This window comes from Electrona antarctica (assembly GCF_951216825.1).
Source record: "Electrona antarctica genome assembly, chromosome: 5".
Lineage (NCBI taxonomy): Eukaryota > Metazoa > Chordata > Actinopteri > Myctophiformes > Myctophidae > Electrona > Electrona antarctica.
Genome location: NC_136810.1, coordinates 39062321 through 39075603, shown reverse-complemented (window position 1 = coordinate 39075603; position 13283 = coordinate 39062321). Strand labels below are relative to the sequence as shown.

Here is a 13283-nt window from a genome sequence, read left to right as displayed (position 1 = left end):
AAACACAGAGGGATGAAAGAGCAGGGGATGGGGTGGGCCGGCCGGGGGGCAGAGCCCCCACCACCCCCCCCCCCCCCCCTTCCACCTCCCTCCACTCCCTTCCAAAACAGTTTTATCCCCTTCTCTGAACTGCTTCTGTGGGGGAGGAGGGCAGGGGTCCTCCGCTTTCATCCAAAACAGGGTGTGGTGGGTGGGTGGGGGGGGGGGGGGGGGGGGGGCTGAGAAGAAGCCCCTAGAAGAGCCTCTCAGATATCCCCACCATGCACGTTCTCTCTCTCTCTCTCTCTCTCTCTCGCTCTCTCTCCTCTCTCTCTCTCTCTCTCTCTCTCTTTCTCCTTTCCTCTTTGAGCACGTCAGTCTCCCTGACCGCAACTCTCTCTCTCTCTCTCTCTACTCTCTCTCTCTCTCTCTCCTCTCTCCTCTCTCTCTCTCCTCTCTCTCTCTCTCTCTCTCTCTCTCCTCTCTCTCTCTCCTCTCTCTCTATCTGTCTCTCTCTCTCTCTCATCATTAGTCCTCAGGGTGAGAGGAGATCCCTGGGAATCAATAGGCTGTAGCTTGGTTGCACAATCAAGTAGTATATGCAACGCTCTCGGCTACGAATCCACCAGCAGCAGGAGGCCAGTAATTGTTTTTCTGAGCACACCGGCAAACAACTCAACTGTCTGAAAAGCACACACACACACGCGCACACACACACACACACACAAATTAACTGCGCACGCACAAATTAACTGTGAGTTAGACGTCTATAGGATTGGATTAGTGCCATTTAAACAGGGCAGGGTGTCGCGACTCTTCCCACAATTCCCAGAGAGAGAGAGAGAGAGAGAGAGAGAGACCACCGCTGACCTTCTTGGTGATTGGTGCGGTCCGGCACGTTTAAAAGGTAACAACAAACATGGATTAGTATTCCTGCCTCGGCTCACATCGTCAGGCACAACTATAAGGAAAGCCTGGATACGGCTAGACAGACAAGACAAGCTGCATGTTACAGTCTCGCTATTGTCTGCTCACATTCCTCCTCGCGTCATGAATGCGAGAGGGGGGTAAATCACTCCCTTTCTGACAATGATTCACCCCCCCCACCCTGCCCCAAACCCATCCCGCCCTAGACCCCCCCCCCCCCCCCCCCCCCACCAAGCCCTCTGACAACAACATGTTTCCTTGGAGAACTCGCAACCGCCCCAAAACATGGACATGTTTCCCCCCCTCCCTGCCGTATATGAAATGTTGAAACGCCCCAACTCATTTGTCTTTCTACTATTCTTTCTCTTTCATTGTTGTTGTTTTTGTTCTTAATTTCACAGAAAACGGTTGAGCAGCTTATCGTGATGGCGCTGGATAACAAAGGCAGAGTGAGGGGTACGCTAAGTGTAGCTCATGCAGAGTGAGGGGTACGCTAAATGTAGCTTACATTCCAACAAACAGAATTAAAGCCTCGCCCGTTGTTATAGCTGCTGCGGGTAAAACCGTCAAAACAGACATTTTTGTTAAACCTTCCATTTCTTTTACATTGAAAACGAATGTCCAAACATTATGGCTGCCAGACAGGGTGTGCAGCCGTTCAGCCGTTTCGTATACTTCATTGTCTGTGTCCACATCATGCTTTATGCTAACAGCAGAGTTGTCTGTGTCCACATCATGCTTTATGCTAACAGCAGAGTTCCTAATAAATGCAAATTAGCCTGCTATATAATTTATGCTCAACATGTGTTGAAGTGTTGATGATTGGCTGGTGTCTGGTATATTATTGTATTTCTCTCTAGGTCGTCCTCAGACGAGCCCTCCCTCCATCGTTGCTTCCAGTCATCCGGTTCTCCATACATCTGGCCAGCTCGTTGGTGCTTTACGCTCCTGCCTCGTTCTTGAGTACATCCACATATGTTAATGTGGGACGTCCTCGTGGCCGGTGCCCGGTTATATTATTGTATGTCTATAAATGGATTGAATACACATGCAGGACCACAATGGAATAAGCCCTCAGCAGGGCTTTTTGTGTTATCCTTTTAGCATTGTTGTTTAATCGTACCACTGGAAACTGTTATTAAAGTATTCAATCAATCAATCAATCAATCAATCAATCAATCAATCAATCAAAAAGCCACTGTATCTCATTCTATTCCCCATAATGCTCAACCTTTTCTTTTCTTTTGGCATCCTAGTGCAACACAGTTCTCAACTTTGCTCTCTGGGAATACAGCCAAAGTACATCTACACTAGTTTCCACACTAAAGTACACGAGTTTCCATTCTAGCCACCAAATCAGCAGCTAATTGTGATGTGGGGCACCAGGCAGGTACATGCCAGGTACATTACTGACCTCCCAGAGCACACAATGAGCAGTATACTAATCTGTGGCACGCCAACGACCACAGTAGAGAACAAGTAGTAAAGTATAGAAGAAGCCATAGGATCTTCTTAACTGCTTTATAATGAGACTCTGTGAGGTTGAAGCATGTATGTAGGAGCCATGCATGGCAGGGGAACAAGAAGGAAGGACCAAAAGATTGAGAGAGCGAGAGAAGAAACATGACATGGAATGAAGATGGGTCTCTTGGGGGGTGGGCTATGGGAGACGAGAATAGAATATGAGCTGTACTGTATAGCAAAGGAAGTGATTTCCGAGAGATGAGAAGGAAGACTCTCTCTCTCTCTCTCTCTCTCTCTCTCTCTCCTGCTTTGCTATAGTCCTCATTGTTCCGTGGCTAACGAGGCGTGCCTTGTTCAGCTGTGTCACACGCGTTTGACCATGACACAAAGATGGCCGTGTTCTCCTTCCGCGTAGATATCGCTCAATTAACCGGGATAGAGATCCACATCCATCAGAGCCATACTGACTTCAGGAACAGTGGCGTTCATGTGCATTAGCTAGGACTGAAGACAGAGGGGCAGGGCCAAGATGACAGGACCCACCCCATTCTTATTATCCCATCCTTTGGGCTGCTTTCCCCAGAGGGGAGTTATAGGACACCATCTCCCTGGTAGGAATAGTAGATGTAAAATGAAGAATATAGGAAATGTATATATGCTTTTAAGGGTGCATGCATTTGGTCCAACGTACTAACAGTCCGACAGGCATTAGTCTGACACCCTGGCCAAAATCCAAACCCGGAACCTAACTTCACAGGAAGCCACAGGTTAGTTTTAACCTGCCACGGGTTAGTTTTAACCTGCCACGGGTTAGTTTTAACCTGCCACAGGTTAGTTTTAACCTGCCACAGGTTAACCTGCCATGGGTTAGTTGTGCCACGGGTTAGTTTTAACCTGCCAGGGGTTAGTTTTAACCTGCCATGGGTTAACCTGCCATGGGTTAGTTGTGCCACGGGTTAGTTTTAACCTGCCAGGGGTTAGTTTTAACCTGCCAGGGGTTAGTTTTAACCTGCCACGCATGTCGGGAGCGACGGTGTTGTCGAACTAATGACTGTTAGTCGGACTGTTAGTATGTCTAACCAACGTATGCACCCCTGCTTTTAAATGGTTCAGAGCTATGGGAGCTTTTCATGACATGGCATTGCACACAGTGTGGTACGTGTGCTGCAGAGAGATTATATTTATCCGATATATGCATATGTCAGGCATATATAGTGCTGTCCATCCACACAGCCCCATGATGGTGCAGCAGTTACATAAGAATGGAATCAGACAATAGAGATGTTATCTAACGTGACAAGGGCAAGGGCAGCTACTCTAGATCTATAGAAGTGAAATCCCTTTAAAAGCCACATTCAGGACAGGCAAAGGTACTGTGATAACAACACCACAGACAGGAGCTATTCATTGAGCTTTGAAGGTACAGTTGGGTGCCACCGATATTGTCCCTTATCATTTGACCCATTTAGGCCTGACCTCAAAATTTAAAAAAATCCTTCTAAATCCTCCAGTTTTCTGAAATAAATATTTTCACGATTTTTCAAAAATAGCAGATCTACAAGCTCATAGCGCGCCACCGAGTGGCGCGCTATGAGCTTGTAGATCTGCTATTTTTCAATAGCTAAATTATAACATAATGTTTAAAACACCAAAAGGGGTTCCCGCCCAAAATGGGTTAACTGTCCTTTTGCGCAGATCACGCAAACCACAGCAAAAAGAAAAGGACAATATCGATGGCCTCCAACTGTATAGCCCTTACGCAGCATAATGCTTCATTTATACTTGGTTGCACACTGAAAATAGCAGATCTACAAGCCATCCAACATGCAGTGTGCAACATGTTGTGTGAGCTTATAGAGTGGCTATTCTCAGTGCATGACCACCTGAAATCACTCAACACATGTCCATCTGCTGTCACAAAAAGGAAATAACATCTGCGTGGATTTACAGTCATCAGTGCGAACGTTCGTTTATAGACCAAAAATATTTTGAATACCACACAGAAATGTGCGTATACACACTACCTTATATGGTGAGATGTCTTTTGTTTGTCTGCACACAGCTGGCAGCGAGGGAATGGAGAGAGTCTCTGTGAAAGAATGCAATCAGGGGAGCGAGACCCCCTCCTGAGACAATCTGCATTTCTCAATTAATGAAGATTATATGTATGTGCGGCACTGTGCGTGTTCAGATGTGTGTGTCCATCTGTGTGTGTGTGTGTGTGTGTGTGTGTGTGTGTGTGTGCGTGCGTGCGTGCGTGCGTGCGTGCGTGCGTGCGTGCGTGCGTGCGTGCGTGCGTGCGTGCGTGCGTGTGTGCGTGCGTGCGGATGGGCTTGCCTCTTTCCAATTCTAGCCAATCAGCCAGTCAAGAGTGGCATGGTGGTAGCAATGCCTCACCACAGTGTGACAGCGAATATTCAATCTCCATCAAAGTGACCAACCAAGTTGAATTATGACAGTCAAGCGCACACACACACACACACACACACACACACACACACACACACACACACACACACACACACACACACACACACACACTACAACATTTCATTGCATTTGCTGCTAAGCGAATCACTCGGCTGAGAGAATGTCCATCACCTGTGTTTCTAAACCAGTGGGATTGAGACTCAAAAGTGTCCATGAGATGATTGGGTCAATGGCAAAGGAGTTAGTAGTAGTTTAACAGAAGATCTTTAGTTATACAGGGCCCTAATTTAACAGCCAGTTGTAAATTGTGAAACCCTGTGCAGAAACCTGCCCAAACCTCTGCCTCTAGGGGACATCCTGCAACCTGACCTGTCTAAAAACAACCAATGCACTCTCACCTACACTGTCACAGGAAAACAAGCAACAACACTAATAATATGAAACTCCCAAACAAATAATGTTGATCTGAAGGTGTCAGTTACTCTTTTCCACAAGAACAACAAACTATAATAGATAGTGATATTGGGCAGTAGAAAAGGGGGTCATTTTGTTGATGAATTTGATTGGAAGTTTATAGCGTGGGATTTTGTGTGGTACGGAGGAATCAATAATCAACGATCAATATAATCAAGAGCGCTTTACTCACATACAGGTACGAACAATGACGAGGTCATATGAGGTGCTTATACTCTCACTCTTAAATGAGTTGTTGTGATACCTGCGGTTAAAGCTGTCACTCAAAGGTTGTTCACTGCAATGGTTTGTGCACGTGTCTGTCGATAGCCTACACTGAGAAACAGAGAGTGACAGCCTGTCGATAGCCTACACTGAGAAAGAGAGAGTGACAGCCTTCGGAGCGTGTGGTATTTTAAATTTGCTTCCTGGAAGTGGGCCGTAGTATAGCTGGAAAGAGCCATCTTATGACAGCTAAAAGTGTTCCATTGCATCTGACATGAACAAGGAAGAGACGGGACTGAATGCAATCACATGATCGTCATCATCATGGTCATCACTCATCACCTGCACTTACACTCTACTGTATACTTAAGACCTTTTGGACGGGAACGCATCGGTGTCACCCTGTGTTAACCATTATTTTAAACTTCAGCTGTTGAAAAAGAGCAGATCTACAAGCTCATAGCGCGGCACCGAGTCCGAGTGCCGCGCTACGAGCTTGTAGATCTGCAATTTTTGATTTTTTTTAAAAAAAATGTGGTGCAAATCTTTGAATATATATTCTTTCAGAGCGATCACAGCCCATATGGGGATGATCTTTACGTCATTTCCAGGATGTCTTCACCAGTTGAAATAATATAGCTTATTTTGGGCCAGATCTGACTAATTATGATATGACTTAAGTTGATCTGGCCTCGATCGGACTCTCTCTGATTCATCCAGGGTCGTCCGTCTTAGTGGGCAGAATTTATGTTGGTTGAAATCAGGTGATATTCTGGGCCAGATCTGACTAGTCTTGGTTTAGCTTAATCTGGCCACCATCGAGGAGTCACTAATTCATCCAGGTACTGACCATGCTTGCTGGGGGTGTCGGCGGCCAATTTCATATAATTTTTGGGGTCCTTGACATGAAATAGTTTGAAAACCACTGACATAGAAACATAGGTTTTTCAGAAAACTGTCTTGATTATGATTGATGATTTAGAAGACATTAGAATCTGGTGGTAGTCCTAAATGGGTTAAGAGTGATTCACTTTAATACAAGGTGCTGTTTCAACATGAAAGTGTTACCAAGCTTTGGTTAACACAGTGTGATTGGAATGGGATAACGTAATCACATGCACACGCGCATGAGTTGGTGTTGGCTGGTCTACACACTCTCGTATCGCACATGCACACGCCTACATAGATGCATACGCCTACACACATGCACAGAGAAACATTAAACCCCCATCCACCACATCAACCCACACACATGCACGCACAATGTGCACATCCAGCTGTTCTACTAATGGTGAAAACAACTTTTGCAGGAAGACTGAGGTGAATCACTTGGCAGGTCATAGCTTGTCCATAGAGAGATGTTAAATGCACGCAACGCACGCACGCACGCGCGCACGCACGCACAGATAGATAATTCCTTACAGTATAGGTCAAGGATGGGACAAGACAGCAGCATCTTCAGTCATGCTGGTATAGTATAGCGTGGCATTGGGCATTGCCTCATCATCATGGTTCATGGCATGAATCAAAGCCATGCTGAACCACTGACAGTCACACGCAAACAAGGTGAACTCTAAAGAGACAGCCTTCCCACTGCTGGAGCCTCAGCATATAACCTTGAGGACAGTGAGGAGGACAGTGCTATGTGGGACATATACATGAGCAGTCACTGACAGCCTGGGGAAGACAGGAGAGATGAGAACTTGACAGACTCACTCACAGACTGACAGGAAAGGAAGAGAAGAGATGGAATGGAGGGGTGGGGGCTTGAGGGGATGGAGAGGTCCACAGAGAAGAGATGGAATGGAGGGGTGGGGGCTCGAGGGGATGGAGAGGTCCACCATACAGATTAAAAGCTTTGCTCTCGCCTTCCCTTCTTCCGCCAACTCAAACCTAATACTGTCCCTTGGATTAGCCGAAGACCTCTTTTTTAAATCCCGTTCACACACACACACACACACACACACACACACACACACACACACACACACACACTGCAGAGTGGCAAGACACGGTTGGGGGGAGTGGACGGGTTATACAGTTTAGTAAAGAAAGGCATTGGGCATACTGTATATAGACAGAGAGCCGAGGAGGAGTGGAGTGGAGTGGATGGTGAGAGATGGTTCTGTTCTTACCCTCTCTCCACTGTTCCTGCGTAAAGTCCCCACTGGCAGCTTTAGCATGAGCCGCCGGGTTCGGCCCGGCGTCACGGCTCCCTGCACCACCATGGTGCTGCTATGCTCCTTCGTTGTGTCCGTGGCGGGTGTGTTGTGAGTGCGCCGCGCGCCGCGCGTGAGGGTGAGTGTGTGTATGGGTGGTGGTGGTAGAGGGTGTGAGGAGGAGGTGGGTGTCCTTGCCGTCCCGTCCAGCCTGGTAGCGAGTGTGCACGCGCGTATAGAGAGAAAGTGTTATGATCGGATAGTACAGGCTACTTCTATACGAGACAGAGAGAGAGACAGAGAGACAGAGTGCGTGTATAGTCCCCAGGTGGCGCGTCCCTCCTCACTCTCTCCGTGTCCTCATGGAGTGTGCTGGTGAGTCTCTGTCCCTCTCTTCTCTTTCACAGCAGCGCTGCTGTCCATTCTTGCGCGGCTTCTATAAGCTCTGCTCCGCTCCACTCGTTCCCTCTCTCTCGATGAGGTGAAGAATAAGAATGTGCGTGAGCCTGGCTGTGTGCGCACGGAGGAGAGGGAGTGCGCTTTGTTTGCGTCTCCCCTTCCCTCTCTCTCTCTCTCTCTCTCTCCTACTGTGCCGTGTTCTAGCCGCTGGCTCTCTCCCTCTCCCTCCCACTCCGCTCTGCACTCCCCCCCACCCCTATCCCTCTCTCTCTCTCTCTCTCCCTTCTCCTTTTTCCCTGTCTATATCTGTGTCTCTCTACCCCTCCCTCCCAGCTTTCCCTCAGTTGTGTGTGTGTGGGCTTAAACAGGTCACTGGATTAATGTGACGCTACGGCTGTTATTAGCATACGTACTCTGTCACGTGATAAGAGAGTGTGTGACGTTATATACGGTGTATTCCATATTCCCTTTTAATTGTACATATATTTCTTTCTTTATTTTACACTTGCTATGCTAATGTATTTTTTTTCCCTCATGCCATAAAAAGCTCCCTCCTTTGAATTGAACTGAAATGGAATTGCATAGTTGGCACGCACGCACGCACGCACGCACGCACGCACGCACGCACGCACGCACGCACGCACGCACACACACACACACACACACACGCACAGCCCTTACAGTGGATCACGTGGGGGGGACCTCAAAAGGAATATGGGATGTTTTGCCATCTGTTTGAGAGATTATCTGTATAAAACACCACATCCAGCTCTCTCCTTCCCTGTCCCTGTGATGTCTGAACCAGACAGTGGCACAACAAAGGATAGAAGAGACACACCCACACGCACGCACGCACGCACGCACGCACACACGCACACACGCACACACACACACACACACACACACACACACACACACACACACACACACACACACACACACACACACACACACACACAATAATATAATTGGTGTGTTGGTGTTGTTAGTATAAATTTAAGCTACTTTGAGTAGGCTATTTAGAAAAGTGCTATAAATCTGTGGCAATATGTCAGTGGTGGAAAGTACTTTCACTTAGGTACTGTACTTAAGTACAATTTACTTGAGTATATTCAATTTCCATTACTTTTACTTCTACTTCACTATTCATCACTACAACTTTTGTTATAATGAGCATACTACTTTTGGTACATTTTGATGCCAATACATTGTAACAGGGTATTTCTACTGGTATTGGTACTTAAAATAAAATGGACTTCCATTAAACAGCCACTTCACCCCTTTTGCAACCAGATCTTATTTTTGTCTCCACCAGGCCGAAGGCATGGGGAGAGAGTATGTTTTGCACTCCGTCCGTGTGTGTGTCCGTCCTTCCTTCCGTTCGTCCGTTACCAGCTAATCTCCGGCACCGTTAACCCAGTCGATGCCAAACTTTGCACACACACTCCCTGGATGCCAACGATGAACCTCTGCCCCACATTTTCCAGTTATAGCGCCACCATGAGGCAGCTTTTCACATTTTTTACCTAAAACTGCACCGATCTGCGTGAAACGTTGCATGCACACTCCCTAGAGGCCAAGGACAAACCTTTGATCTGCATTTTCCGCATCTGCCTTTTATAGCGCCACCAGGAGGCCGACTTTTGTAAAACACATTTTTTGATATTACTCCTCCAAATTCTGTCCAAAAATCTCACGAATCGTTACACAGTATCTCTATGGCCATGTGCTCAAGTCGGATCAAGATTGCCCCGTTTTGAACAAAAGCCTCAAATCATGAACGCAGCATGCAATTTACGTGAAATCTTTCACACATTTTCTTACTAGGCTGAGGAATATATCCCACCCTTTTCACATTGGCCTGTTATAGCGCCACCAACCGGTTGATTTTTGCAAAACACATTTTTGGAACAAAATGCCTCAAATCATCCAATTGCCATCAAAGGCGTATGAAGAAATGGCACCCTTTTCACATTGGCCTATTATAGCGCCACCAGGAGGCCACAACCTGACCTGGCTTGGTGGAGACCTTTTTCTAGTTAATGATGTTTAGGACACAAGAAACATGTGCGTAATATGTGTTTTTAGATATTTTAGTATTGCAAATGTGTGATGATGTGTCGGACATTGGTCTCACTTCCTTCCTGGACTACGTGTTGTCTCAGTAAGACACAAGCCCCCAGCAAGGCTGGCCAGCGCTGAGCCCTACTGGTTCATTTATGACGAGGAAACCCTGTGCAGCTGGGGTTTAACACTGAGTGCTCGTTTGCACTTCCGCATTTGACCACCAAAATGTGGTGGTCGCTCCGGTCCTCCCTCTATCCTTTATAACTCTATGGTAAGACAGCCCTCCCCCTCTCCACAAGGAGGGGCAGTGCACAAAAGCATTATGGTCATTGTGGTATTTCAACAATCCAGTTAAAACCCTAGTAAAAACCCTAGTCCCAGACTTCATTATGTTTCTGGGCTGACCATAGAATGCAAATTGCGCTACTGTTATCTACAAATACTATGAACATTGAGTGACTGCAGTTTCTTCCAGCGGTGAAATGTCCCTTTAAGCTTCATTCTGAACTGCCTATAAAGCCTTGGCTTGCAGGGGTCTTGTTTTTCCCTGTCCTGACAAGCGGGCCGGCCTGTCAGAGCTGAAGCTGAGTCAGTCGTGTGGGTGGGCAGTGTGGTGGTCTTTACATGGCCATTAGGGCTATTGGAGTGGAGAGTTACAGCTGCAGTTCAGTGACTTACTGTCATATTCATGTCATCATTCAGCTGTATACCTCCGTTCCCTCAGCACATCAATACCCAACTGTCAGCTGATTAAATAGAGTGGACCAACACACATGGAGAGACACGCGAGCGTATGTGTCCGCGCACACACACACGTGCATTCACACACACATGTGCGCGCACGCACACAGACGCAAGTGCACACACACACACACACACACACACACACACACATGGGTGCGTACTAGTAGTACAAGTATGTACATGTGCCGTATGTTCAACACATAGCATGTGTGTTTGTGACACACTCGCAAATAAAGACCAACACGCTGGTACCCTCGACACCCACACATGCACACACACACACACACACACACACACACACACACACACACACACACACACACACACACACACACACACACACACACAAGCTCATAAGCTCACGGTTTGAGTGGTCATGGTTGTGTGGATTTGATGCTGGCTCGATGGATGTGTGATACAGATTAAAACCTCTACCTCCTAACATATCCATTTCTACAAGTGAGGTACCAACCATGCAGACAGCTTTAGTTGACATGATATTGTTCATACATACCACCCACCACGCACACACATGCACGCACGCACACACGCACACACGCACACACGCACACAGACACACACACACACAGACACACACATACATGTGCATTGTGCAAACATAGAGCCGAGTGCCAACCATACAGGAGAAAATCTGCAGTGGTAATCCCTACTAAGCATTATTTATTCAATACCCTGGCCCACATCTCTCTCTGTCTCTCTCTCTCTCTCTCCATGTGTGTGTGTGTGTGTGTGTGTGTGTGTGTGTGTGTGTGTGTGTGTGTGTGTGTGCGTGCGTGCGTGCGTGCGTGCGTGCGTGCGTGCGTGCGTGCGTGCGTGCGTGCGCGCGTGCGTGCGTGCGCACATGTGCATACTGTACATGCATACGTGCGCGTGCGTGTGAATGTCTGTTTTGTGAGTGTGCATGGCCTAGATGAAAAATATCACAGAGCTATTTATAAACTCAGCATCTCCAGCCCATCACAGAAGGCAGAAGGCATTCAGCTCTTAGAGAGACAGCATACACAGTATAAACGGGTCCATCTCTAATTTACAGCTTTACAGTAGTAGTCAGAGTCTGTTAGCTCTGCTTTTCCTTAGAAAAAAGAATCAAATCAAATCTAAATGTATGAACCCGGAAAGTCATTTCTTGACAGATGGATACAAATAAATAAATATGTACTGTAGATTTGTTTGTGCTTTCTTTCGTTGATGCCAGAGGCGAGACGCACAATGACCTACTTCAGTCCAAATGTCCATGAAATAAAATGGTGTATGTGTGGGATTTGGTTACACACATAGCAATGAAAGTGTGCAAAATGCAAACATGCCGGCATTTATACTGCTACAGTATGTAAAGCAGATGATAGTAGGCTACTGTCCGTTTTAAGAGCTGAAAAGCCAGGTAGATTTTTCACTACATTAATGCCTACACTCTAGTACAGGGTTACTCAACTTAAGACTTTTACTCAGCAAAAGTCCAAGGGCCGCAAGCTAAAAATCTCAGTTGAAACGTTTACAAATGTATTTTGTAACAGACTACACAACTAAAAATCAAGGAAACACACAGTAAAAGCCACATTTCTATATCTAGAAGGCCAAACCTCAATGAACAGAAACATTGTGATTAATGATGAACAAAATTAGTCTTCATTCACACAATGTCAAGAGAACATAATAATGAACAGAATAAATAAGAGTGGTTAATACTCATGCATGGGGCCATATCACTGTCCCTTGGAACAAACAATACTATGCCTACAATATTGTTCAAAACAATGAAAATAACTAAATATATTTTTATTGGTATGACCATAATGACGGACCGCAGATATATTAAGCAGGCCCCGGATTGAGTAGCACTGCTCTAGTATGATAAAGTAGGGCATTTATTTACAAAAAAGAGTATGGGGTCAGAACGTTTCAGAGTATGGGGTCAGAACGTTTCAGAGTATGGTGTCAGAACGTTTCAGAGTATGGGGTCAGAACGTTTCAGAGTATGATGTCAGAACGTTCAGAGTATGGGGTCAGAACGTTTCAGAGTATGGGGTCAGAACGTTTCAGAGTATGATGTCAGAACGTTCAGAGTATGGGGTCAGAACGTTTCAGAGTATGGGGTCAGAACGTTCAGAGTATGGGGTCAGAACATTTCAGAGTATGGGGTCAGAACGTTCAGAGTATGGGGTCAGAACATTTCAGAGTATGGGGTCAGAACGTTTCAGAGTATGGTGTCAGAACGTTTCAGAGTATGGGGTCAGAACGTTTCAGAGTATGGGGTCAGAACGTTCAGAGTATGGGGTCAGAACGTTCAGAGTATGGGGTCATAATGTTTCAGAGTATGGGGTCAGAACGTTTCAGAGTATGGGGTCAGAACGTTCAGAGTATGGGGTCAGAACGTTTCAGAGTATGGGGTCAGAACGTTCAGAGTATGGGGTCAGA

The 13283-nt window shown here is 46.4% G+C and overlaps 1 protein-coding gene across 1 annotated transcript in view; it reads right to left on the bottom strand.

Moving 5' to 3' along the window:
- frmd4a (FERM domain containing 4A) overlaps positions 1 to 8085 on the bottom strand; it is a 55738-nt gene extending 47653 nt beyond the window's left edge. Inside the window, exons 1-2 of the mRNA XM_079502315.1 lie at positions 7614 to 8085; positions 7195 to 7201 (exon numbers count right to left, since the gene is read on the bottom strand). Coding sequence (XP_079358441.1) covers positions 7195 to 7201; positions 7614 to 7706 — 100 coding nt within the window. The 5' untranslated portion in view covers positions 7707 to 8085. The remainder of the gene's footprint in view (positions 1 to 7194; positions 7202 to 7613) is intronic.
- Positions 8086 to 13283: the final 5198 nt, after the last annotated feature.